At 34.5% G+C, this 27,453-nt stretch overlaps 2 protein-coding genes across 2 annotated transcripts; one reads left to right on the top strand and one right to left on the bottom strand.

The window, feature by feature from the left end:
* Positions 1-3,828: 3,828 nt before the first annotated feature.
* Positions 3,829-9,089, bottom strand: LOC144550634 (RNA polymerase sigma factor sigF, chloroplastic-like). The gene is given in 7 exon segments (XM_078298621.1): positions 3,829-4,130; positions 4,132-4,212; positions 5,161-5,361; positions 5,516-5,563; positions 5,566-5,658; positions 6,060-6,114; positions 9,028-9,089. Coding segments are annotated over 7 exon segments (747 nt in total). The 3' UTR covers positions 3,829-3,923.
* A 5,353-nt stretch (positions 9,090-14,442) lies between these two features.
* LOC144568562 (uncharacterized) lies at positions 14,443-16,159 on the top strand. The gene is made up of 2 exons (XM_078318931.1): positions 14,443-14,745; positions 14,897-16,159. Exons 1-2 carry the CDS (start codon positions 14,473-14,475, stop codon positions 15,989-15,991), a joined length of 1,368 nt encoding a protein of 455 aa, XP_078175057.1. The 5' UTR covers positions 14,443-14,472; the 3' UTR covers positions 15,992-16,159.
* The last annotated feature ends 11,294 nt before the right edge of the window (positions 16,160-27,453 follow it).

Genomic DNA, 27,453 nt, shown 5'->3' on the forward strand with positions numbered 1-27,453 from the left:
CGGTTTTCAAACCAGCTTAATAAATAGTAAAATAATTCCAAAAAATGTAAAATTTGGTCTCCAAGTAGATTATAATATAGATTAAACATCTAACGGTTTGGATTTGTTGTTTGGACATCACAAAATAAAAAAAAGGCGGCAGCACCGCCGGCAGAAATGCTGCCGGCAGCAAATTAGCCACAGCCTATATGATATGGTCAAAATTATGGAGGAATTGGGAAATGGAGAATGAGTCTATATATATATGTTTTGAGGCAGAGAGGCGGTAATGTGATATAGAATTTTAAGGCAGAGAGGCGATTTCTTGCGGTCCACGTAAGGTAGAGAGACCTGTATATATCGCATCACCAAATCTCTTGCGGTCCACCTAACCCTAGAGGCAATTTCTTCGCGTAAACTCTAATCGTCGCCTACAGGTCTCTCTCTCTCTCGCTCTCTCTCTCTCTCTCTCTCTTGTTAAAGCCAAAATGCTCCGTTTTATGGGGAATTTCAATTCTACCATGGCCGCAGTATGCTGATGCGGCTCCAAAGACTGAGGTCCGCACTATGCCGATGCGGCTCCAGACAGAAGTCCGCACCGGTGTTCTGCGGCTCCTATATTTTTCTTTTCTTTTCTTTTTTATCTAAAGAAAAATTATTGAGTTCCTTAGAATTCACATCCCATGAGATATATAAAAAAATTGCAGTAAAAAATGGACCTTTGACTAGAGCATCCGCCAATCAAACAAAATTTTGATTGGAAAGTTGATTTTTTCTTCGGAAAAAAAAGAGAAAAAGAAAAAGTAGGGGCCGCAGAACATCGGTGCAAATCTAGCTCTGTCTGGGGTCGCATCGGCAAAGTGCGAATTTCAGTACTTGAGACTGCACATAGAAATCGAATTTCCCAGAAAATATAATTTTTTTTTGTGGCTTATAATTATAAAATTGTAGTATAAATAATATAAATATTATTCGTTTTATGGAAAATAACAGTCCAACTAGTTGATCTATTCCCACCAGTAAACTAGTGATCCGAGATTTCGGGTGCCCATTTTTACAGCACCAATTCTGTGTTATACAGCACAATATAAATTTTGGAACGAAAATACCCCTGCACCGAGTCTTTGATTGAGTGTGCTGTGAAAATAAAAGCAGAGGTATTTTCGTCCCAAAATTTATATTGTGCTGTATAACACAGAATTGGTGCTGTAAAAATGGGCACCCGATATTTCACATAGTTGATATCCAGTCCGATTGTGTGAGCTGTGTCCATACAATAATTTATTACGGAAATATATAATTACCTAAAATTATATATCACCGCCTCAGAGCCTCAAAACCTATATAGACTCATTCTCCACGGTCGACGTAACGCGATTTCTTCGCGTAAACTGTAATCTTCGCCGCCTACAGGTCTCTCTCTGTCTCTCTCTCTCTCTTTCTCTCTCTCTCGTTAAAGCTCTTGTTTGCGTGATGAGGATTGTTGATTCACGGTGTATATATTATGTTGTTTATTTTTTTCATAAATGAAAAATTTGTACAGTTAACTTAGAAGCACGAAACAGTACCCTTAATTGCTGTATGTAATTGTAAGCCACACGTGATGAATCCATCTCTTTTGTTTAATTGCAAAATTAATGTTAGACTTTGTTGCCATGATAAATCCATCTCAGAATTGCAAAAATGGTGAAATGTCAGACCGATAGGAATAGTTATTACGAGTCAGACGAGTCTGACGAGTCCGACGAGTTAGACTTAGAAGAGTTAGAAGAGGCTGCTTTGAGCTGGCCCGCCATGGAGGTATTTGCACTTAAGTTTAATTTTGGTAAAAGGAAGCAAGGATATATCTCGGGTAAGATAGAAATCAAAGACGAATATCCTGGTTCACTGGTTGTGGTTGGCACACGCTCTTTAGCACACCGACTCACAACGACTTCCTGCTAATCAATACAGGGGTACAAATTTATGCTTTATATATTTTATTTTACTCACACAACTGCAGTCACATAATGAATGATATATATATGTATATATATATGGAACTAAAAATTACAAGTTCCATAGAATTTTGATTGCATTATCTAAGATATTAAGCACCTCTTTCATTTGAACCCACAGAAATTTACACAACTCAGTCTCAGTGGAAATAGGGGACTACCTATAAGTGCAATGACTTCTGTTAAGATGAAGTTGGATCTGGTTGACAAATCCTCTGGAATCTTGGACTTTGGTTGGAAATTTGGTTTTTGTGGAGTAGAGATCATAGAAGGTGGTGAGGAGGAGGAGGAGGAGGAGGAGGAAAAAGAAGAAAAAAGAAAAGAAGATGATGATGATGATATAAAGATGAGTGCCACTGAATGTATGCAGTGTGGTCTTTGGAACAACTGGGGTTTTCCCAATCGTTTTTCCCGCGGTTACAGTGAAAAGCTGTTGTGCAAGAAGGTCACCTGCCCATGTTTCTCTTTAGAGGTCATGTATGCCGAGGAGGCGATAGCAGCCAGCGTGGATGTCAGGTTTGTCAAGTGGAACACTAGTGATTTCACTACGAGTTCCATGTCAAATGGGATGCATGTTTATGGGCAAGTGACAGCTCGCAACACTTCACTCTCTCATCCGGATGCTACTACCACTCTCTTTGGCAAGGAGATTGGCGAGCTTTTCCATGTTAAGCGTGGCGATCTCATTCCCTTCTTAAAAACTTATGTGGTTTTACCCCGTAAATCATCCCTTATACTCGATATAGATCTCACTCATGTGCTCCCCAACTCAGGAGATCACAAGCTCCCTCCATCAGAACTGTTTGTCAAGACAACTCTGGAGATCACCAAACAGAATTCTTAACATGACTCGGGCCCTGCACAACTATTTGTTGATGTCACTTGGCATCGTTTAATTGGGAATGGAATGTTCTATTAACATGACTTTAGAAGCTGTAATGCCACAGTACGGGGCTTGAGTAGAATTAATGTCTAGCATGTCACAGTGCCGTGTTTGTGTTCACTTGATACTGTGTTTAATTTGGTGGTGGAGACTGGTATGCAGTGGTGTCATAGCTAGAGAATTGTGTATGTTTTCTTTTGTAGTATAGGTAACTTCTTGGTGCTGTTCTTCTTTGCTTGGAATTGCAAAATTAAGAGTTTTAAGTTTTGTCTTATCTTATGATTTCTTGTTTGGTTCGCTTTTTGCTTTTAAATCAAGCTGGATTTGTGATCTCTCTACTTCTCTGTTTGCTTACAACTAATGTAGTGATTTTGGACCCTGATATATATTGGATTATAAGCTTGATAGGTAAAACTTGTGAAAAACAAAATTGGCCTAAATTTCCACTATGCTACTTTCCCTCTTACATTACCCTGAATTTTAATGCAAATATGCTTGCTGCAGTACATGTATCCGTTTGTTCATTGGTATAAGCACATATGCTTGCAGTACTTAATTAGTAAGCAACAAAATATGAACTAAATCAAATTTTGAGTTTAAATCCGGATCTGATCAGAATCCAGACCAATCATTTCTCCGAGGTGAAATGTACAGAATTCTTTAATATTTATGTTGAAGTTGATCCGACAGTCTAAATCTAAAATCAAAAGTAATATTGATAATTAAATACTAAATTATGTGTTGTTTAACATATACATAACTTTTTAATTGAATTCTCAAACAATTAGAGACCTTGAGTGTAATTGATAATACGACAATAATCATGAATGTCAGATTTTTGAAAAAATATTTAAATTACTTAATTAGCTAGTGAACCACAAAAATATGAACTAAGTCTTATTATTTTTTTTATTATTGTAGAGACATCAAATACAATCTTCCAAGAAAGAAACTCCTTTTGTACAGCAATTTGTTACTTTATTTAAGATGTTCATACAAGTAAACTCTTTTATGAAACTTATTTTATATATAAATAGAAACCTAAAAGAAAACATGCAAGTTTTTCAAGTTAGAAACATTGTATATGCTGTTAAATCTTCTCTCAAAGCAATCTCCGTCAGCTTCTGCATTGCACAGCACTCTATCTGTCTTATCCTTTCCTTTGTCAAACCAAACATACTGCCAATCTCACTGACAGATTTTCTCTCTCTACCAAAGATACCAAAACGATGTAGTATTACAGTTCTCTCTCTCGGTTTTAGAATATTAAGGCACTCTATGTACATGCTGTCTCATCAGCATCTTGTATACGGCAATATCGGGTTGCTCTATAGTCGGGTCAGCAGTTATCTCCTGTACAAAATAAATGATTTTTGAAACTTTCATACTAATTTGCTCACAGTAAAACAGTCGCAATTTCATGTATACTCCTCGAAAATTTCAAAATTACGTATTCCCCCTTTAAAATTCATAATATATCATATTTATCTTTCTAAATATCAAAAACTGACAACAATTTATTGACCTTTCTATCATAACTTATTTTAAATTTATAAAGTACCCATTGCACCCTTTATTAAAAAAATATAAATATGTAACCTACTTAAGAGAAACATTTAGTTCTCTAATTGTCGATTTTGAAAGCAAGTGGTTTATGTTCTTACTTGTGACGAACAAACAAGCATATGCCTAAATGCCACTGTGCATGCGTCACAAGTAAAGAAATAAATCATTTGTCCTTGGAAACATATTAGTTAGAAGACAAGACATTTTTCTTACACAAACTACATATTTTTTATTTTTTAATAAAAGGCAAAATGGGTACTTTATAAATTTAAAATGAGTTTGAATAGAAAAGTCAATAAATTGGATAAATTTGTGAAATTTAGAAGTGTAAATATGATATTATGAGTTTTGTAGGGAAAAATACGTAATTTTGAAGTTTTTGAGGGGTATACATGAAATTCCCCCTATTTGTTATTCTTTGCTTAACTACAGACAGAGAGATAATGATATTGCAGCAGTCACGTTGGGTACCAAAGGTTGTTAGAAATGCTTTGAGTCGGTTGGATTTATGATTTAGTTTTTTCACAACCCATCTTGTTAAAGCCTTACTTATTCCACTTTTGTTGTAGACTTTTTGTGTTTTAACACAAATTCTTAGCATAAAACTTCTATTTTTAAACTCCTAGAGATATTTAAGTGGTTTTGGTCATTTTAAAACTCAAGGTGTAGAAGTTTGAAATTTTCATTTTCAATTGGAGCTTTCTTGAAATAAACTGTCTGAGCAAGACAAAGTACCTGGTAAGTGACAGCCTCAGCATGCCATGTAATTCGATCGTCCAGTGATACCGGTTCTCTCCCGTGCCAAAGCACTTTTCTCAATTTCTGAGTTGTAATACCAACCCGCCTTGTAATTTCCTCCTCTTCCGGTGCAAAACCTTCTTGAATGCATAATTTCATTTCTCTTTTGATCTTTCTTAAAAGATCAAACAAACGCACCTGCCAAAATTTTAAATGAAATACAAGAAATTTTTTCTTATGCAAATCTGGAAAAAGAGGATGCCATTAACATTGCTTGAATATGCACTAGTGCCAGTTTTTGCATTAACTAAAAAATTCAAGCAAATGAGAATTCATAATATTAAATACATACCAGCAACCGAATTGTTCGAGAGTTTTCTTGTACAGCTTTTCTTATGCGCAGTACTTGATCCAAAAAGTTGCATAGGTTTTGAATCTACATCCTTTACTTGTTTTGAATTTCCTCAAGCCTCTCATCAACCCTTTATAACCCTCCTACAAAGCAGATTTTAATCAAGTTAAAATTAAAAAAAAATATATATATATATACATATATATATATATATATATATAACTTCAAAAAAACGAAGAACATGAGCTCTGTCAAACTTCTCAATTTTTCACAATTAAGAGGCTAGACACGGAATTTCAATTCTACCATTTGTGAAAAAAAAATAAGAATGCTCCATTTTCTGGGGAATTTCAATTCTACTATGGCCGAAGTATGCCGATGCGGCTCCAAAGACTAGGGTACACACTATGCCAAATTATGTCCCTGCCAATTATAATTCCAAAAAGTTAATTAACAAATGCCAACAAGTGCAAAAAAAGAAAATTGTTCTTGGCAAATTAATATAGACAATTTGTTTTAACATATATTAAAATTCTGTACATACCTCTTTGCAAGTGTAGCAATTTCCTTTTGTTGTCCAAAGTGAACTAAAATTGTATCTGCATTAAGCCATTGAAGTATCTACATTAAGGCAGTTGTTGTTGTTGTTTTCGCAAACTATGCAAATCAAAGGGTTCGGATCGGTCGTTTAGATTTTCAAAATAAAAATATGACGGCGTGGAGCACCAATTCATTTTACTCCATGGAGTAGCGTAGCCTATCCCTATATATATCACAAGTGGCCAATGATAAAGCTCCTCAATTTAATAAAAAAATGACATAAAACCTAATCAAGCACCTGGTTTTTGACTTATTTCCATACCCAACTAATTGCTAGCTGACAGCTCTTCTTTTGCTTTTAAAAATCATTAATTAGTGTACTTAAATCATAGTAACATAGTTCACAATATATTCGCAAATTATTTGCTTTTATTCTTTCCTTTTTTTTTACGTTTCCAAGTCGAACATCGAATAAAACGCAAAAAAAAACATATAATATGTTTTATTCGCGAATAAAAAACGAATTACGAATTATTCGCAAAAAAAATGTATTTAAAAAATATTTTGGGGTTTTTTTTGGGTATTTTTTTTTGCTTCATTGTGGTACCGAATTATTCCCGAATTACATCCGAATTATTCTTGAATCACAATTGTTTTACCCCGCCGAACAAAATCCGAACTATTCATTTGTCACTATGCTTAAAATTGCATAATTATGCTAGAGGTGTTACTGACCCGTTACATTAATAGACCCACTGCTTTTGGGATAATTGATAAAGCAAACCTTTTTTATTTTCCACCTTTAATTAATTTTAAAAAAATGACAATGGAAGCTGATGTACATTCCTTTGAGAATAGTATCTGGACTAAATTAATAATATACTTGTAAAAGAGAATTGCCACAAATTAAATACGAGTGGCGAGTGCTCTCTTTTATTGGAGCCAACTATACTTGCCACTGCAATCCTCTATTGGCATTGATTGGTCCATAGAGGCAGCTCATCCAACTCTCCGAATTTGATCAGACGGTCCGCATTTCTTTCACAGTACAAAGCAAAGCTGTTTATCAAAGTTGGGCTTTGATGGTGAATATAGTTAGGCCCAAGTATGTTAAAATTGAAAACGAAAGCCCATGTAACAGTTTTGGGCCTAATTATTTTGTGAAGACCTTTTACTTTCAAGAACATTTTTACGAAGAGAATTTTTTTTATTTTGTTTACTAAAGCCAGTAGGCAGAAGAGAAAATTGTTAGTTTACATTAAAACATTCTAAATTTTCTATTTTTTTAATCTCATTTTAAATTGAATAATTATTGTCATTGTTGTATCCTAAAAAGTTGCTATTGAATTCAATATGAGAAATAGCAATCTTGGGACATGTTAATATACTTGGAAAATGCCAAAGTCATGCATAGTCTCTTCAAGATAAATTGGGTATGGCATATAACCATGAATTTTGATATATAATATAGTCAAAATTATGAAGGAATTAATTTCCTACGAATTAAACAAAATATGGACAACATTCTGGGTGTAAGTCATGGTGCTACTTAGCAAATATCACCCCAAACAACCCCTGGGTACAACTTGGAGATCTTAAACAGATCCTTGACAAGGTGGACCCTACATATTAAGTAACTCAGTACTATTTTCGCTGAACCCCTAAGATAAATGGACATGGTTCATTCGAAATTAACTTGGTGCACTAAGTAAACAGTCTCATGTCCTATCATGCACCGAGACCCAACAAATTACAGCGGTGGATGGGAGCCTCTCTGACGTGGCTGATGTCTCAGGATCAAACGGTCGAAAAGAAACTCGTGGAGGGGTTCCCAACATATGGATCAAGTCGAAAGAGAGGAAGCTGTTACAGACCACGTTGCAAGATCTGAATAATTATTGTACAGTACATTGAATATCATGTTTTTTTTTTTTTTTTTGTTCAACTTCAAGCTAAATAAAAACGAATTATTATGTCTCAAACCTGATTAACTAGTCAAACTTATCACTTGTAGTCCACGCTCATTTTATTTGGCTAATCAAGTGGATTGGGAACTGTTTTTGACTTTTGATATTTTTTTTATTGACTGATATATAATTAACTAGGCTTGGAGGCGGGTGTTAAAATATGTAGCGGTATATATTTATAGGAGAACAAATCAATGCATAATTAGGCATGAATTCTTTTACATAGTATTTAATTAAGGAAAAATATTGTGCACAATTTATTCCTACTAATCAATTCAATCTGTATGAGATATTCTATATATACTCTTCGCCATAAAAGCCAATAAATAAAGTAAATAATATTAAATTAGACATCCAATTTGTCAGCGAAATCAATCCTTACCATCTAGAAAGTGGCAGAAAATGATTTTTTTGTCAAATCAATCCTCTCGACCACCGCTCTAATTTTTTTAGCAGAAATTTTTTTTTTTTGTCTTGTAGTTAATAAATATTCTTAAAAAAAAATTAGAGTCGCAGATTGTCTGTGCAGAGCTCAATATCGTGAATTGGTTCTATGACCTAAGTAAAAATTCAAATCTCATTTTAGAGGTGTTTTGGTTTATTTTTAGTATTTAAATTTTTTTCGGGAATTTAAACTCAGCGCCTCTAGTGATTACATGATAAGTGATTTTGGTCTTTAAGAATGCAAAAGTTATGTATCAGAAAATTTCTGGCTTATAGTTACAAAATTGTAGTATAAATAATATAAATATTTACCGTTTTATGGTAAACAATAGTCCAACCAGTTGACCTATTCGGACCAGTAAACCAGTGATCCGAGATTTCACATAGTTGATATCCAGTCCGGTTCTGTGAGCTGTGTCCATACAAAATTAATTACCTAAAATAATATATCACCGCCTCTCGAGTGTGTATCCTCTGAGATATCTCATATTTCCAGTATTATTTGAGCTTTGAGATTAGCGCAGAACGTATTGCAACGGTTGAGATTTTCCAAAAAGTCACGCAAAATCCTCAACGTATTGCGAATTCCCGCCTCTACGTGAAAACCTAGACTCATTCTCCATTTCCCAGATCTCTTGCGGTCAGTCTATTTTGCTCTAGAGGCGATTTCTTCGCGTAAACTCTAATCGTCGCCTACAGGTCTTTCTCTCTCTCGTTAAACTCTTGCTTGCGTGATGAGGATTGTTGATTGACGGTGAGAATCCTCGGTTTCTCCATTTAGCTAGCTTCCTCTGGCAGATTAACCACTGATACATTGATAGTCTGTTTTATTTAATTTGTTGTGCCAAATCAATTTAGAAGATTAAGAAATTTTCATAAACAAATGTAATTTGTTTTAAGTACCTTTTTATCTGGTGTGTTGAATTTATGCAATTTCTGAGGAGAGATTATTTTGAGAAAACAATTATTTCATTCAATTAAATTCTTTACACTGTTTCCATTCCTATATATATTACAAACATTTAAGCTACTGTTTTGTTACCGTTTGTACCTTGTACCTATGTACAGTATACCTATTTGTTGAATATATGCAAGGAGGCCCCTTTACTTCCTTGATTTAATCCTAGCCTTATATTTCTAGATCTATGATGATTATTAATCTGAGATCCTAGATCCTATTTCTCAACACTCCCCCTCAAGCTTGGAATGTATATATCATACAATCCTAGCTTGCTTGAAATTTTTTCAAATGAACTCGGGTCCAAGCCTTTGGTGAGGATATCCGCTAGTTGATCTTCACTCTTAACGTATGGTGTTTCTATTTCCTTTGCTTGAACTTTTTCTCTAATGAAGTGACAATCCACTTCTATATGTTCGGTTCGCTCGTGGAATACCGGATTCGATGCGATATGTCTTGCGGAGTTATTATCACAATACATCTTCATTGGTTGATCACAAGCAATGCCTATTTCTTTGAGTAGATGTTTTATCCAAGTTAATTCGCATGCGGTTGACGCCATGGCACGATATTCCGCTTCCGCGCTAGATCGTGCCACAACGTTTTGTTTCTTGCTTTTCCATGTGACTAAATTTCCGCCTACAAATGTGCAAAAGCCGGTAGTGGATTTTCTATCAAAACTTCCAGCCCAATCTGCATCGGAATAGCCACATATGATATTAGAATTATTGTTTTTCATCCAAATTCCCTTGCCGGGATTTTTCTTTAAATACCTTAAAATTCTATTTATTGCCTCTAGGTGTGGAGTTCTTGGCGAGTGCATGAATCTACTAATTTGGCTTACGGAAAAAGAAATATCCGGACGGGTGACCGTTAGATAAATTAGCTTTCCAACTAGCCTTTGAAATTGGTTTATGTCTTTAATTGGTTCACCATCCTCATCATTTAATTTATGCCGGTTATCAATTGGGGTAGAGATTGGTTTGCATCCTAATTTACCGGTTTCCTTTAAGAGGTCTAAAGTATACTTTCTTTGGGAGATGAAGAGTCCCAATTTTGAATGTGCTACCTCTATTCCTAGAAAATATTTTAAATATCCAAGGTCTTTGATGTCAAATTTTTCTTTTAATTGGCTTTTAACTCTTTTAATTTCTTCTACGTTATTTCCGGTAACTATAATATCATCTACATATACTAGTACAAGGGTTATATTTTCTCCATCATTTTTAATAAATAATGAATGATCGGCACTACAAATTTTAAACTTGCAAGAAATTAAATAAGAGCTAAGTTTTCCATACCATGCCCGTGGAGATTGCTTCAATCCATAAATCGATTTATTTAACCTACAAACTAAATTAGAATTGTTTTCCAATTTATGGTCGGGTGGTAGGTTCATATATACCTCTTCTTCAAGTGTTCCTTGAAGAAAGGCGTTTTTACATCCATTTGGTACAAATTCCAATTGTTATTCGTCGCAATAGAAAATAAAATTCTAACGGTATTCATTTTAGCTACCGGGGCAAAGGTTTCATTGTAATCTATTCCATATGTTTGAGTATACCCTTTGGCAACTAATCTAGCCTTGTACCGTTCTATGGTACCATCACTATTATATTTGGTTTTGTATACCCATTTGCAACCAACGGGTTTTTTGTTTTTTGGTAATTGTACAATTACCCATGTCCCATTTTTTTCAAGAGCTCTTAGCTCTTCCTTCATGGCACCACACCATACCGGATCAATTATGGCTTCTTGGTAGTTATTTGGTTCTAGTGTTGTCTCAATGGAGGTGAGAAATGCATTATAAGAAGAAGAAATATTTTTATATGATATGAATTCTTGTATAGGGTATTGCACCGTATAGGTCTCATAGTCTCTAAGTCTAGTGGACGGTATTGGTGTTCTTAAGTACCGTCTAACTTCTTGATTTTCTTCTATCTCATTATCATTGGTTTCAATATTTTCTATTGTTTCTTCAACAACACTTGTCTCAATCTCTTGGTTATTATCTTGTGTAACTAATTGGTCATTTACATGAGGTAGTACCGTTGGTTCCAAATTTATTTGGTCACTTGCATGTGGTGTCTCACTCATTTCCATTGTTTTGAAATATGACTTATCTTCACAAAATATAACGTCTCTAGACGTAAATAATTTTTTTGTTATAGGATCATAACACTTATATCCCTTTTTAAATGAGGAATATCCCAAAAAAATAGTTTTGGTTGACATATAGTCAAATTTATCTTTTCTTTTAATTTTTACAAAGCATACGCAACCAAATACTCTTAGATAATCAAAATTAATTTTTCGTTGGTAAAGGATTTCCATTGGACTTTTATTTTGTAAAATAACGCTTGGTAATCTATTTATTAAATGAGTGGCGCAAAGGATGGCATCCGACCAAAAATTTTTTGGAACATTATTTTGAAATAGTAATGCACGTGTCATTTCCAATAGATGTCTATTTTTTCTTTCCGACACTCCATTTTGCTCGGGAGTGTTTATGCAAGTAGTTTGATGTATGATTCATTTTTCTTTAAAAAAAGTTGTGAAATTTTTGTTTACAAATTCCGTTCCATTATCCGATCTAAAAATTTTAAGTTTTGCATCAAATTGATTTTCTATGAGACATAGAAATTCTTTAAAGCGATTGAAAACCTCATCTTTTGATTTTAATAAATACAACCAAGTAGTTCTAGAAAAATCATCAATAAATATAACAAAATATTTGAATCCATTATAAGAGTTAATTGGGGCCGGACCCCATACATCGGAGTGAACTAAATCAAACAATGCTTCACTTTTGCTATTTGATTGGAAAAAAGGAAGCTTTGTTTGTTTTGCCAACTTGCATATATCACAATTGATACAATTTGAAAATGAAAAATCTAGTGCACTATTTAAAATCTTGTTGGAAGGATGCCCAAGCCTCTTATGCCAAATGTCTTGGTTAATAGATTTAGCGGAAGCACAAACGTTTAATTCTTGTAAATTCAAGAGATAGTGTCCATTTTCAAGAAAACATTCCCCAATCTTCCTCCCGGTTTCCCGGTCCTGAAAGATAACATTTTTATATGAGAAAATTACGTCACAATTAAACTCATATGTTAGTTTTTTTACGGAAATTAGATTTATAGGGAATGTATCAAGATATAGAACATTATGAATTTTTTTGTTAAAAATATCAATTTCTCCTACACCATTAATTTGTGCTTTCATACCGTTGGCCACTAATACAAATTGATTATTTTTTGCCATGTCTAAATTTGTAAGAAGGTCTTTATTTCCAAACATATGGTCAGTGGCACCGCTATCTATAATTATTTGATTATACAAATTTAAATAATTTGAGTTAGAGACAATACCGCAAGTGTTGTTTGAATTTTTCTTGGAGAACCACACAGAGAACTGCTCAAAAAACTGCTGCATCGGATCTGACCCGCTTGACCCGCCAGCGCCATCTGGGTTAGACCCTGGTTCACTTGAACCAATCATTTTTATTGGCCGGTTGGGTTCAGTTTGAGCAGAATAGCCCCCACGCGACTCAGCCCCTTTCTTTCTCTTCTTCCCTTCATTCCAGTCCGCCATTTTCACGTCTCCCCCTCCCCTCTTTGAATCCCACCACTTCGGCCTGAGATGTGGGTGAAGAAAATAGCATTTTTCGGCTTGGTGACCCTCCTTTTTGCAGTGAGAGCATCTATCTCCCTTGATACTTGACCGGTTTGAGTAATTTGGGAAGTTAGGGTTTTTTCCGAAATTGGGGTTTTTGGTGGCAAAGCTATGAGTCTCGTGTCCCTCGCTGCCACCGACTTGTGGACCACTCATAGCAAGCCGTCGGCTTTCTTCTTGCTCCACCATGGTGGTAATTTGAGCAAAGGAGGGAAGGGAAGTTGTTAAAAGAAGTTGTGATTTCACGGCTTCATAGCTTGGATTGAGACCCGCGAGATATTGGAAGATTTTATCTTCTTCTTCTCTCTGAATGGCTATTGGATCTGGTATGGGTGGCCGATAAACTCGAAGTTCATGCCATTTCTTTTGAAGAGCACCTAGGTACTCTATATTACTCCTTGACCCTTGTTGTTCTTGCTGGATTTCTAGTTTTAATCGATAAATGTGGGAATTGTTGTTTTGTCGGCCATACATCGTTTTTATGCCTTCCCACAGTGAGAAAGCTGTTTCATGGCCAAGGAATATTTCTGAAACACTCGGCTTCATGGATTGCATGATCCATGTCATGACTCTGTCATTCTTAGATTGCCACTGTTTTCTTGCCTTTTTTTCGGCCTCAGTTGCCTCATCTTTCTTTTTTGGAACCGGCTTTTCAGACTCTCCTGTGATGAATTCTAAAACCTCTCTTCCACTGAGAGATAATCTTGCGGCACTTGCCCATGAGAGATAGTTTTGGCCGTTGAGCAATGAGTTTGTGAGTTTTGAGGTATTGGTGGCTTCTTTCGAATGCTGCCCCTCTGAAGCCATCTCTTTGACGTGCTAGACTTCTGTTTATGGGTTTTGATTTTGCTTGTGTATATACCAGTTTTGCTGGTAAGAATTTGGAAGATATTTTTTCGGTCACAGAGACTGATGCTCTGATACCATGTTGAATTTATGCAATTTCTGAGGAAAGATTATTTTGAGAAAACAATTATTTCATTCAATTAAATTCTTTACACTGTTTCCATTCCTATATATATTACAAACATCTAAGCTACTGTTTTGTTACCGTTTGTACCTTGTACCTATGTACAGTATACCTATTTGTTGAATATATGCAAGGAGGCCCCTTTACTTCCTTGATTTAATCCTAGCCTTCTATTTCTAGATCTATGATGATTATTAATCTGAGATCCTAGATCCTATTTCTCAACATGGTGCTTGTTGAAATTCGGCGTTCAATTTGTATATATTATGTGGTTTATTTTTTTCATAAATGAAAAATTTGTAGAGTTAACTAAGAAGCACGAAACAGTACCCTTAATTGCTCTATGTAAGCCACACATGATAAATCCATCTCTTTTGTTTAAGTTGTTGCTAATATATGTCATATGCAGATATTTAACTCAGAATTAATTGCAAAAATGGTGAAATGCCAGACCGATTGGGATAGTTATGTGAACAACTTGGAGCCTTACGAGCCTTACGAGTTAGAAGAGCTTCATGCCGACTTACCCGCCATGGAGGTATTTGCACTTAACTTTGATTTTGGTGAAAGGAAGCAAGGATATATTTCGGGTGAGATAGCAATCAAAGACGAATATGATTGGCACACGCTCTTTAGCACACCAACTGACAACGACTTCCTGCTAATCAATACAGGGGTACTAATTTATGCTTTATATATTTTATTTTACTCACACACCTGCAGTCACATAATGAATGATATATGGAACTAAAAATTACAAGTTCCAGAGATTTTTCATTGCATTATCTAAGATATTAAGCATGCACCTCTTTCATTTGATCCCACAGAAATTTACACAATTCAGTCCCAGTGGAGCAATGGAACTACCTATAAGTGCGAGTACTCCTGTTAAGATCAAGTTGGATCTGGTTGACAAATCCTATGGAATCTTGGACTTTGGACGGAATTATGGTTTTTCTGGAGTAGTAAAAGAAGGCAGTGAGGAGGAGGAGGAGGAGGAGGAGGAAGAAGAAGAAAAGGAAAAAAGAAGAAAGGAAGAAGAAGAAGAAGAAGAAAAAAGAAGAAAGGAAGAAGAAGAAGAAGAAAAAAAAAAGAAGAAAGGAAGAAGAAGAAGAAGAAGAAGAAGAAGAAAAAAGAAGAAGAAAGGAAGTAGAAGAAGAAGAAAAAAGAAGAAGAAAGGAAGAAGAAGAAAAAAGAAAGAAGAAGAAAGAAGAAGAAAAAAGAAAGAAGCAGGATGTGTTGAAATTCCGCGGGAGACATGTGTTGTATTTCCACGTATGAAGATGACGATGACAGCCGCTGAATTAGCACGAGCACATCAGATATGTGGTCTTTGGGATGACAGTATTGGTTTTTCCTGCAATTACACTGAAAAGCTGTTGCGCAAGAAGGTCACCTGCCCATGTTTCTCTTTAGAGGTCGTGTATGCAGTGTACCGGAATGCGATGGCAGCCAGCTTGTATGTCACGTTAGCTGAGTGGAACCCTAGTTATTTCACTGGGAGTTCAAGAGGGAAAAGGATAAGCCGACGTGCCATGTCAAATGGGGTGCATGTTTATGGGCAAGTGAGAGCTCGCAACACTCTACTCACTCATCCGGATGCTACTACCCCTCTCTTTGGTAAGGAGATTGACGAGCTTTTCCATATTAAGCTTGGCGATCTCATGCCCTTGTTAAAAACTTTTGTGGTTTTGCCCCGTAAATCATCCCTTCTACTCGATATAGATCTCAGGCATGTGCTCCCCAACGCTCCACTCTTAGGCCACAAGGTCCCTCCAGAAGAACTGTTTGTCAAGACAACTCTGGAGATCACCAATAAGAATTCTCCTTATGACCGCTTTGTTGTCGAAGACTGGGGCCCTGCAAAACTATTTGTTGATGTCACTTGGCATCATTTAACTGATGATGGAATGTTTGATTAACATGACTTTAGAAGCTGGAATGTCGAGTTTGTTTTAGTTGATTCTGTGTTTTGGTAGTTGAGACTGGTATATAGGGGTATCATAGCTAGAAAATTGTGTATGTTTTTTTTTTTTGGAGATATAGGTAACTTGTTGGTGCTGTTCTTCTTTGAATCTTATGATTTCTTGTTTGGTTGTAGACTTGTAGTGATTTTGGACCCTGATATATATTGGATTATAAGGTTGATAGGTAAAACTTGTGAAAAACAAAATTGGCCTAAATTTCCACTATGCTACTTTCCGTCTTACATTATCCTGAATTTTAATGCATGTATCTGTTTGTTTATTGTTTATATATATAAGCTCATGGACATGTATGCCTCTATAAAGGAACCAACAAAGAGGTATTTGATTAGGGAAATAAATCTGCTGTGATTCTTGAGAATCACAGGGATCCTGCAATTATCAATCCACTCAGTCATTTCTCAATTTATACACGAATCTCAAAAACAGATAATTTAGATGCACGAATCTCAAAATTGATGAATGGGTAGATTGGAAATTGCAGGGTTCCTGCAGCAGATTTATTTCCATTTAATTAGATAGCCAGGAGATGAATTACCAAATACACACAGCTACATGAGATCCTTTTTTTAAATTTGAGCCATGTATAAAGGAGTTTAAAATATTATATATCAAAGATCATCAATTTGGAACTGAAAAAGAAAATTCATCATAATTTTAAAATGAAATATAATTTATATTTTTTTTTTCCATATATGCATCATTTTACATTTATTTTACACAAATATTAAAGGGTCCATGCATTCCAGTTCGGATCGAATTGATTCAAATTTTGATCGTAAGATCTGAATGTAAACTCAAAATTTGAGTTATTTTAGGATATATGGAAAAAGTTTTAATTTCTTTTAGATAATTTTCAGTTCGTTCTATACAATTAAAACTTCCATACAATCCATCTAGTATCCTAATATTTTATATAATTGTTATAAGTAGGAAGTTCTGCAAGTTTTATCATTCTCTATATTAATGTACGTCTCAATCTCTCACAAGATTTAAATTCTCTTTCACATAATAAAAATCACAAATAAAAAAAATGAGGTAACATCATTACATTAAACAAAAGTGAAGGGAATTTTTCTAAATCCATGAATCTTTTGAAATTTGGTGCTCTCTTATCTGAGTTTCATTTTAGCTAAGATAAAGGCCCAGTAACCATGCAAATCAGGCCCAGCACAGCCCAAGGATTTAGTTGAGAACCTTTTACCAGTAAAAGATGCATTCTGCATTCCACGATACGAGCTTCTCTAATTTTTAACCTCTTGATAAAATTAAATTATGTAAAGTAACCTCTACAAGTGAAAGTTTTGTATACCAAATTAAACATACAATTTAAATTACGACTAGAACTAAGTGTTCTTAAGTTCACCAACAACAAAACTTAAGTCTAAAATCCATCAAATCGGCTTTAAACGACGAATCTGAATTATTGAAATTTGCCTACTTTATGAGTGATGTGTCTATATGTAAAACAATTTAATTATAAAATTAATTTTGAATAGAGTCAAGTGGTCAAAACACATTCAAGAAATGAATGCATTAAAATTAATTGATTAATCTTCTAATTTTGACAACTTCACTTTATACTAAATTAATTCAAATGTTTAAATTTTTTGCATCTATACACATCACTCGTAAGGCAGGTGGGTTTCAATGGTTCGGATTCATCATTTGAAACCAATTTGACAGATTTTAGATTTAAATTCACCAAGAAACTTGATAAACTTTAAAACACCCTAGTTCTACTCTTAAATTACTACTTTAAATACATTGTGCATTCAAATGGTTGGCAAGGACTTATAATTTTGAATGTGCAAACTTCAAACGATCTGATAAAATTTTGAAAATCAATTGTCATTTGTTAAGGTTAACAAAATAATTATCCCGCTCCTTTAATTAATATAATAAAGCACTATCACATGTATGTAGAGCAAGGTTCTAAATAGCGTTTATAGCGGCATAGCGGAGAGACAAAAAAAAAAATTAGCGAATAGCGCAGCTTTAGCGAAAGCTATTATAAATAGCATTTTTTTTATTTCAAAAATTATATTTTATATTTCTACTAATAGTAAACATGTCTCATCAAGAAAAAAAACACCAAATTAATTAAGAAGTTCTAATATTCATATTGAACTAATATAAAGTTCAAATTGTCGTTCAAAATATTCTTAATTCAAAAACTATCGATATATTTTATATTCAAAATATACCACTACCATAAATTAATGCATGATACAAAATTTAATTGATATAGCTGTATACCTTGCACATGTTTCATTATATTGATATAGCTTGATAAAGTAAAAAAAGTCCATCTGGACATTAAAGCCTATTAAAATTGCAAAATTATAAGCCATGTAGCATAGCGGACCGCTATTGCCGCTACGCGCTACACGCTATAACGGACCGCTATTAGTACTATAGCGGTCGTAGCTCAATTAACGCAGTTTTACCCCGTAGCTTAGCTTTCTAGGTCCAAAACCGCTATAGCTACCTATTTAGAACACTAATGTAGAGTATGGATTCTCTAAACTAACACAAATTTTGAATTTAAATCCGGATCGTCTGATTAGAATCCAAACCAATCATATCTGAGGTGAAATGCACGGAATCGGATGTCTAAATCTAAAATCAAATTAAGTAATATTTATAATTAAAAAGTAAATTATGTGTTGTTTAACATATACATAACTTATTAATTGAATTGGCGCTTCTAATCTGATCATGATATATAATATGATTAAGCAATTTGATATCTCCATATTATATCTAAATTACGGCCCTGATTTACACTGAAACATGTGCTTTAAAGCCTATAAATGTGGACTTTTTACTTATATTTCGATGAAATGTGGTACTGCTATGCTTTGTTTGGTATTGTGTAAGAAAAAGGGCGAAAAACTGGATCTGACTACTTTTCATACGGCCCGTATGACATTTTGTACGGCCCGTACAAGATCTGCCCAACTGCACAGAAGGTTCCACAACAGAGACACAAAGTCTCCAAGACAAAGCACAGGCATACGGCCCGTACGGGGTCCCCTACGGCCCGTAGGACGCTAATTCGGAAAATCCAGCTGGAATATGAAATGAGCATAATTTAAGGAGGCCGAAAAGGAAGCCTCTGGGGGCGTAATCTGAGGTATTAAATGAGATATTCCACACCATAAAAAGGGGATTTCGTGGTTGAACCTGGACAATCTTCCCTAGGGGGAGCGAGGGCTTGGCTTGGAGAACAAGTAGAGAGGAGAAAAACGAGAGTTTTGCGACGGATCTTCTTCGTTCCTCGAGATTTGCCATGAGCTCCCTTATCATTATCTTTACTTGTTTTATTTGCTTTCTTTTCTTTTAGTTTCTAGGGCTAAGATGTAGTTTCTAGTTTGGTTTTGTTTGCATGCTACTTGGATTTTGTGTTGAATGCTTTGTTTTTATCTTGTTGTGTAGTATTTTGATTGCTTTATTTGTGGTTGCTTAAATTGATTAGTCATCCCGTTAGATGAATGCGCACATCTAAGTATTAGGAGCCAAGTCTATGACATTTAATCCAACCGAATAAAGTATATGAAGTAGGGTGAAACCAAGGAGTACCCGAAAGGTGAAACTTTCCTTGAGGCGAAAGTCCTTGGATACTTTTAGTAAACCAACAAGTAACTTGGATAAATTATGCCAAAATGCGAAAGTTGAGGTTTAACGCATCTAAGAGGGAAGTATTTGAGTCCGGTAATCGGGTACTAGGCCAAAATGCGAAAGTTGAGGTTAGGTATCTAGATCTGGTCGATAGAAACCCTAAACATTAGTATCAACGCAGAAAACAGTAGCTGCAACATCAACTCGGGGTCCCCTACGGGCCGTACGGGCCGTATGCCTCGGGGCTGAACAGAAATGAAATCTGAACCCTGGAAATGCCTTTTTATTCTTATTAAACAAAACCCCAAAAATATTTATTGTTTTGAATATCATTATTTATCTTTTTAAAACACCAAAATCACATTTGCAACTTCTAGAGTTTATTTAATTTAAGTAAAGTCCAGTTAAGTTTCAACCGTCCCTGTGGATCGATACCTGATAATACTACGCGATTAGGGTTGTACACTTGCAATCTGAGTCGAAAGTGTAATCAAGGTTAAAAGGTACAGCTTGCTGTACTGAAACTTTGTGCATACTTTTGTGTGAACACAATTAATGTATTTGATTTTGGGGGAGCGTAGATATGGTAAATTAGTGCTAGTAAATAGGGAGGGGAAGAGCTAATTAAGTTTGAAGCAAATTTTAGACTATGTTTATTGCCATGTTATTATCATTTTTTTTTTCTTTTTTTTTTGGTTGGAGTCTTCTCTTTCGATTTTGTTTTGATAAGATCGTAGCTAGATGAGTAGCTAGATGAATGATGATATTGACACAATAATATTTTATTTTAACACAACAATTTTAAATTTTGTAATTTTATAAACAATTTTACCCTCTGTATATATAGCTTTCAACTGTCATTTTTGTTACCCGGAGATTATACAATCTTCTAGTAAAAAATAATTTATCAATTACTATATATATTCTTCAATGCTAAATTCTAATTAATTTGAAAGAACAAAAATAATTTTTATTGGAATTTTTACTAAATACATTTCCTTTTCAAAGATTAGAAATAATAAAATTAGAAACCCAATCCTTACAGAGAGAAAAATCATTATATCAAACAAATCTTTTAGCGTATAATATTTTGTTCAGTTCATTTTTATTTTCAATTAATAGATTTTTTAGTATCTTTTTGTTGAATTATGATAATATATTTTGAATATAGTTTACACTTCTATATTTTTCAGAACTCAACAATATAAAGTTTGTACAAATCACCTAACACTTAATAAGTAACTGAAAAGAAAAAGAAATATGATATAAGGAATGACATATTAGTGTTGCAAATCCAACAAAGTTGATTAAAGCTTCTAAACAAAATAAGATTATGTTTGCCATAAATGATTGTTTGGTAAATTTTTGTAGCTATATTTTGGTAAAGTTGATATAAGGAATGACGTTTTAGTTTTGGAAATAAAATAATTATATAATGACTATTAATATAACGAAAGTACATCTTCAAAAATATATGGCATTTAGAGTTAAGCAAGGACAAATTTGTCCATACAAGTAAAATATTTAAATTTGTTGTGTTAAGGAAGGAATAATAGCAGTTTTATTTCCGTGTGTGGGTTGTTTCGTATATAATATTCAATAAATAGTTGGTGTAGCCTTATTTATGGCACTAGGGGGCACTAAATCTCCAAATTTATATAATCTTTGGTTACCAAAAAAAAAAGTTGGTGTAGCCTTATGTAGCACTAAATCTCCAATTGTAACCGTATATAATTTTTCATTTTCTAATTTTCTAATGGTTCAAATTCCCCTAAACATGTAACAAAATATATCAAAGTCTCATGACTAAACTTGTAGTCATTAATTTGAAAGTTCTCATAAGTTAGTTCATCATAGTTCACACTCAATTGCAACTCACCGGATTCAGATATCACAAATTTAAGATAGCAATCCCATTACCTAATGGCAAAACCAACCAAAATGTGACCGTTGACTATAAATTTAACAATAATTATATTTGAACTTTCATCGTTCAAATACACAATTGGTAAACCATGGCTTGTTTGGTCAGTTGCAAATAACCCCCTCAATATTCAATGAAACTGTTTGTACCAAAGTAAATTATGTATATCAAGCACTAGGGCTGGCAAAAAAGCTCGTGGCTCGTGGCCCGCTTGGTATTCGCTCGTGACTTGATCGGTAACAGCTCGTTCGTTAGTGGATCGAGTTAAAATTAGCTCGCTCGCTACATACTCGAGCCATAATTAATGAGTTTGAGTTTGGCCTGGCTCGGCACGAGCTAGCTCGGTCGTTAACGAGCTATTTAATATATATAGTTTAATAGTTTAATCGGATCCGTTCACTTCATATTGGGGATATTATGATCTATGGATGTTATAGCCAGTGTTGTGATAATTGCACTTTGGACTGTGTTTAAGTTGATTGGTAATGTTGTATAGAATACGTGTGAATTAATTACAAACAACTAAGTTAATTTGTATGAATTTGTTTGATTTGATATGCATGAATTTATTTAGTGAATATGATTGTATGAATTTAGAATTTTGATATATTTGTATGTATGAATTTAGCTATAAATTTAATTTATAGTAGTTGATTTGCTTAATTATAGTTGAATTAAGAGTATTGCTCAGTAATTAGTCATATAAATATTATTTTGTTTTAGCCATAATTGATAAGATGTGTTATGAAAATTTAAGATATAGCAGGAAAGAAAAAATACAAATTTATAAATATGCCAAGCTAGTAACGAGCTAGCTCGGCTCGCTCGGACAAGTCACGAGTCGGTCTTGAGCAATAGTTTTAGCTCGGGACCTAAAATCAAAACTCGCTCGCTCAGCTTGATACACCAACAAGCCGAGTATGAGTGTGACCTAGCTCGCTCGTTAACAGCTCGTTGCCACCCCTATCAAGCACTAAGTGAAAATCACTTTCTAAATTAATTTAAATTGGTTTTCCTGAGATTGGCATATTTTGACCTGCAATAAATTTAAATAATTAATTAGACCATAGTCAAAATCCAAATGGGTGAGACATTTTCATAACAGTGTTGCCCAAACACAACATTGGTACAAGTGCGCATCCCCTGAGATAGCTCACCAGTTGGCCAAAATTATAGTTAGGACAAAAACAAGAATCCATTTATCTTATGCAAAAACAAGGCTCGGCTTGTCTAGTGTTTGTCCAAGCATAGGGAGCGTTCATTAGGGTTGTGGTTTTTATCTCGGGTATGTATGTACGGGTATTTCGGGCACATGAATAGCAGTTTTTGTTTAGTCCAATTTGCATTTTAACAAAAGTACGATATGATTTTTGTATGATAGATCAAAATGATATTTATCCGAAGATACAATGAAGTTTTTGTAGACAAGTGTTTTCCAACATGTATGCCTACGCATGCGCACAAGACACGTATACGGATGACACACACACGCATACACGCATGATTTTTTGATAGTTTGATTCTCCTAATCCAACCATTAACTATATCACTTACATCATCTATTGTGATAATTTCACTAGCCAACAAGTTAGAACTCTGTAATGTCAAGTAGTAGGGAGTTAGGACTCAACGCAAAATTTTTACGCTACTTGATCATGCCATTCAAAAGGTCTATAAAAATAGACGCTTTCATTGGCGAAAACAAAAAATAATGGTTTATGTATTTTGGGCAAATGGATAGCGATTTTTGTTTAGTCGAAATTTTGTTTTAACACAAGTTCGATATGGTTTATGTATGATAGATCAAAACGATGTTGTATTCGAAGACACAACAAAACTTGTATACAGAAGTGTGCTTCTCAACGTGTATGCATATGCATGCGCATATAACACATATACGACATACATGAATAATTTTTTCTAGTATGATTTTCACAATCCAACCATTAACTATATCCACTACATCGTCCATTATGATCAATTCACTAGCAACAAGGTAGAAATCTCTAATGTCAATAAATAGAGAGTCAGGGCTTAGTGTAGAATTTTGGCGCTAATTGATCACATCATTCAAAAGGTATATAAAATTAGACGTGTTAATTGGCAAAAACAAAAGAGAACAATTTATGTATTTTGGGCACATGGATAGCGATTTTTGTTTAGTCGAAATTTTATTTTAACACAAGTTTGATGCGGTTTATGTATGATAGATCGAAACGATGTTGTATTTGAAGATACAACAAAGTTTTTATACACAAGTGTGCTTCCCAATGTGTACGCATATGCATGCACCCAGGACACATATACGGGTGACACACACGCATACACGAATGATTTGTTCTATTATGATTTCACAAATCCAACCATTAACTATATCAACTAAATCGTCTATTGTGATCAATTCACTATCAACATGTTAGAATTCTCTAATGTCAGTGAGTACAAAGTCAGGGTTCAACGTAGAATTTTGGCGCTACCTGATCACGCCATTCAAAAGGTCTATAAAAATGAACCTGTCAATTGGAGAAAATAAAAGAAAAGGTTTATGTATTTCGGGCACATAAATAGTGATTTTTGTTTAGTCGAAATTTTGTTTTAACACAAGTTCAATGCGATTTATGTATGATAGATCAAGACGATGTTGTATCCCAAAGGAATAACAGCAGATTTAATTTCGTGTGTGATTTATTCTGTATATAATCTTCAATAAATAGTTGGTGTAGCCTTATGTGTGGTACTAGAGATACTAAATGTCCAATTTCATATAATCTTCAGTTACCAAAAACAAAAGAAAAAAAAATTCTTGGAATAGCCTTATGTGTGGCCTTATGTAGCGGTAAACATTCAATTGTAACCGCATATAATTTTTATTTTATAAAGTTCTAATGGATCAAATTAATCTAGACAGGTAATTAAATCTATCATAGTCTTCTAACTAAACTTGCAGTCTTTAATTTGAAAGTTCTCATAAGTTAGTTCACCATAATTCACACTTAATTGCAACTAACCGGATCCAGATATCACAAATTTTCTAGATTTGAACTTATCGTCATCTAACTCCCACCATTCCACCTGGTTATTACAAATAACAATAAGATAGCAATCCCATTACCTAATGTCAAAACCAACCCAATGCGATCGTTGACCATAAATTTAACAATAATTATATTTGAACTTTCATCGTTCAAATACACAATTGGCAAACCACGTCAATTTTCTCTGAAACTGTTTATTCCAAAGTAAATTATGCACATCAAGCAATAAGTCAAAATCACTTTCCAAATTAATTTGAATGAGTTTTCCTGAGATCGGCATATTTTGACCTGTAATAAATGTAAATAATTAATTAGACCATAGTCAAAATCCAAATGATTGAGACATTTTCATAATAGTGTTGCCCAAAGACAACATTGGTACAAGTGTGCATCCCTGAGATATCTCAACAGCTGACCAAAATTATAGTTAGTGCAAAAACAATAATCCATTTATCTTATGAAAAAACAAGGCTCGGGTTGTCTAGTGTTTGTTCGAGGATAGCGAGAATTAATTAGGGTTGTGGTGTTTATCTCAGGTATGCATGTACGGGTATTTCAGGTACATGGATAGTGATTTTCATTTAGTTAATTTGTATTTTAACACAAGTACGATGCGATTTATGTATGATAGATCAAAATGATATTTTATCCGAAGATACAATAAAGTTTTTATAGACAAGGGTTTTTCAACGAGTATGCTTACGCATGCGCACAAGACACGTATACGGGTGACACACACACACGCATACACGCATATTTTTTTATAGTCTGATTCTCCCAATCCATCCATTAATTATATCACCTACATCGTCCATTGTGATCAATTCATTAGCGAACAATTTAAAACTCTATAATGTCAGGTAGTATGGAGTTAGGACTCAACACAAAATTTTTGCACTACCAGATCACATCATTCAAAAGGTCTATATAAATAAACACTTCCATTAGCGAAAACAAAAAAGAACGGTTTATGTATTGCGAGCACCAATTTAAGGTGTTTGTAATACCCTAGTAGTGTCTCTTTATGGCAAAATAATATGACATTTACAACCCTAATGCAACACTCCCATTGAAAGTATTTTGGAGCAGTCTAGTAGTGTCTCCAAATGGAAAGATAATAGAGCATTTGCAACCATAAAACAACACTCAAATTTAAGTTGTATAGGGCACTCCAGTAGTGTCTCCAGATGGCAAGATAATAGGACATTTACAACCCTAATACAACACTCCAATTGAAGTTATTTGGAGAACTCTAGTAGTGTCTCTATTTGGCAAGATAATTGGACATTTACAACCCTAATACAACACTCCAATTGAAGGTGTTTGGAGCACTCAAGTCGTGTCTCTATATGGCAATATAATAATTTACAACTCTAATACAACACTCCAACTGAAGGTGTCTGGAGCACTCTAGTAGAGTCTCGAGATGGCAAGATAATAGGGCATTTACAACCCAACACTCCAATTGAAGGTATTTGGAGCACTCGTGTAGTGTCTCTAAATGGCAATCTAATAAGGCATTTACAACCCTGATGCAACACTCTAATTGAAGGTGTTGGGAGCACTCGAGTAATGTCTCCAAATGGCAATATAATAGGGGATTTACAACCCTAATACAACACACCAATTTAAGTTGTTTGGATCACTTTAGTAATGTCTCCAAATGGCAAGATAATAGGGCATTTATAACCCTAATACAACACTCCAAATGAAGGTGTCTGGAGCACTCTAGTAGTGTCTCTATTTGGCAAGATAATATGACATTTACAACCGTAATATAACACTCGAATTGAAGGTGTTAGGAGCACTCTTACAGTGTCTCCAGATAGCAAAATAAAAGGGCATTTACAACCCTAATACAACACTCCAATTAAAGGTGTTTGCAGCACTCTAGTCTTGTCTCTAGATGCCAAGATAATAGAGCATTTACAACCAAATTAAATACAACACTCGAATTGAAGGTGTTTAGAGCACCCTAGTAATTTCACCAGATGGCAAGATAATAGGGCATTTACATCCCTCATACAACACTTCAATTGAAGGTGTTTGGAGCACTCTAGTCGTGTCTCTATATGGCAATATAATAGGGCATTTACAACCCTAATACAACCCTCGAACTGAATGTGTCTGGAGCACTCTAGTATTGTCTCGTGATGGCAAGATAATAGAGCATTTACAACCCTAATACAACACTCTAATTGAAGGTCTTTGGTGCAGTCTAGTAGTGTCTCCATATAGCAAAACTAACACGGCATTTAGAAGCCAATACAACACCCCAATTGAAGGTGTTTGGAGCACCATTGTCTTGTCTCCATATGGCAAGATAATAGGGCATTTACAACCCTAATACAACCCTCCAATTGAAGGTGTTTGGAGTACTCTAGTAGTGTCTCCAGATGGCAAGATAATAAGGTATTTACAACCATAATACAACACCCCAATTGATGGTGTTTGGAGTACCCTAGTAATGTCTCCAGATAGCAAGATAAAAGGACATTTACAAGCCAAATACAACACTTAAATTGAAGGTGTTTGGAGCACTGTAGTCGTGTCTCCAGATGGCAAGATAAGAGGACATTTACAACCCTAATGCAACACTCCCATTGAAGGTATTTTGGAGCAGTCTAGTAGTGTCTCCAAATGGAAAGATAATGGAGCATTTACAAGCCTAAAACAACACTCAAATTTAAGTTGTACAGTGTACTCGAGTAGTGTCTCCAGATAGCAAGATAATAGAGCATTTACAACCCTAATACAACACTCCAATTGAAGTTATTTGGAGAACTCTAGTTGTGTCTCTATTTGATAAGATAATA

This window comes from Carex rostrata, chromosome 2 (genome assembly GCF_964058835.1).
Source record: "Carex rostrata chromosome 2, lpCarRost1.2, whole genome shotgun sequence".
Lineage (NCBI taxonomy): Eukaryota > Viridiplantae > Streptophyta > Magnoliopsida > Poales > Cyperaceae > Carex > Carex rostrata.

Bases quoted from the DNA above. Each gene is read 5' to 3' on its own strand.
- LOC144568562 (XM_078318931.1), top strand. From the start codon at position 14,473: ATGCAGATATTTAACTCAGAATTAATTGCAAAAATGGTGAAATGCCAG. The intron at 14,746-14,896 runs GTACTAATTTAT...TTGATCCCACAG, and splicing joins TCCTGCTAATCAATACAGGG to AAATTTACACAATTCAGTCC.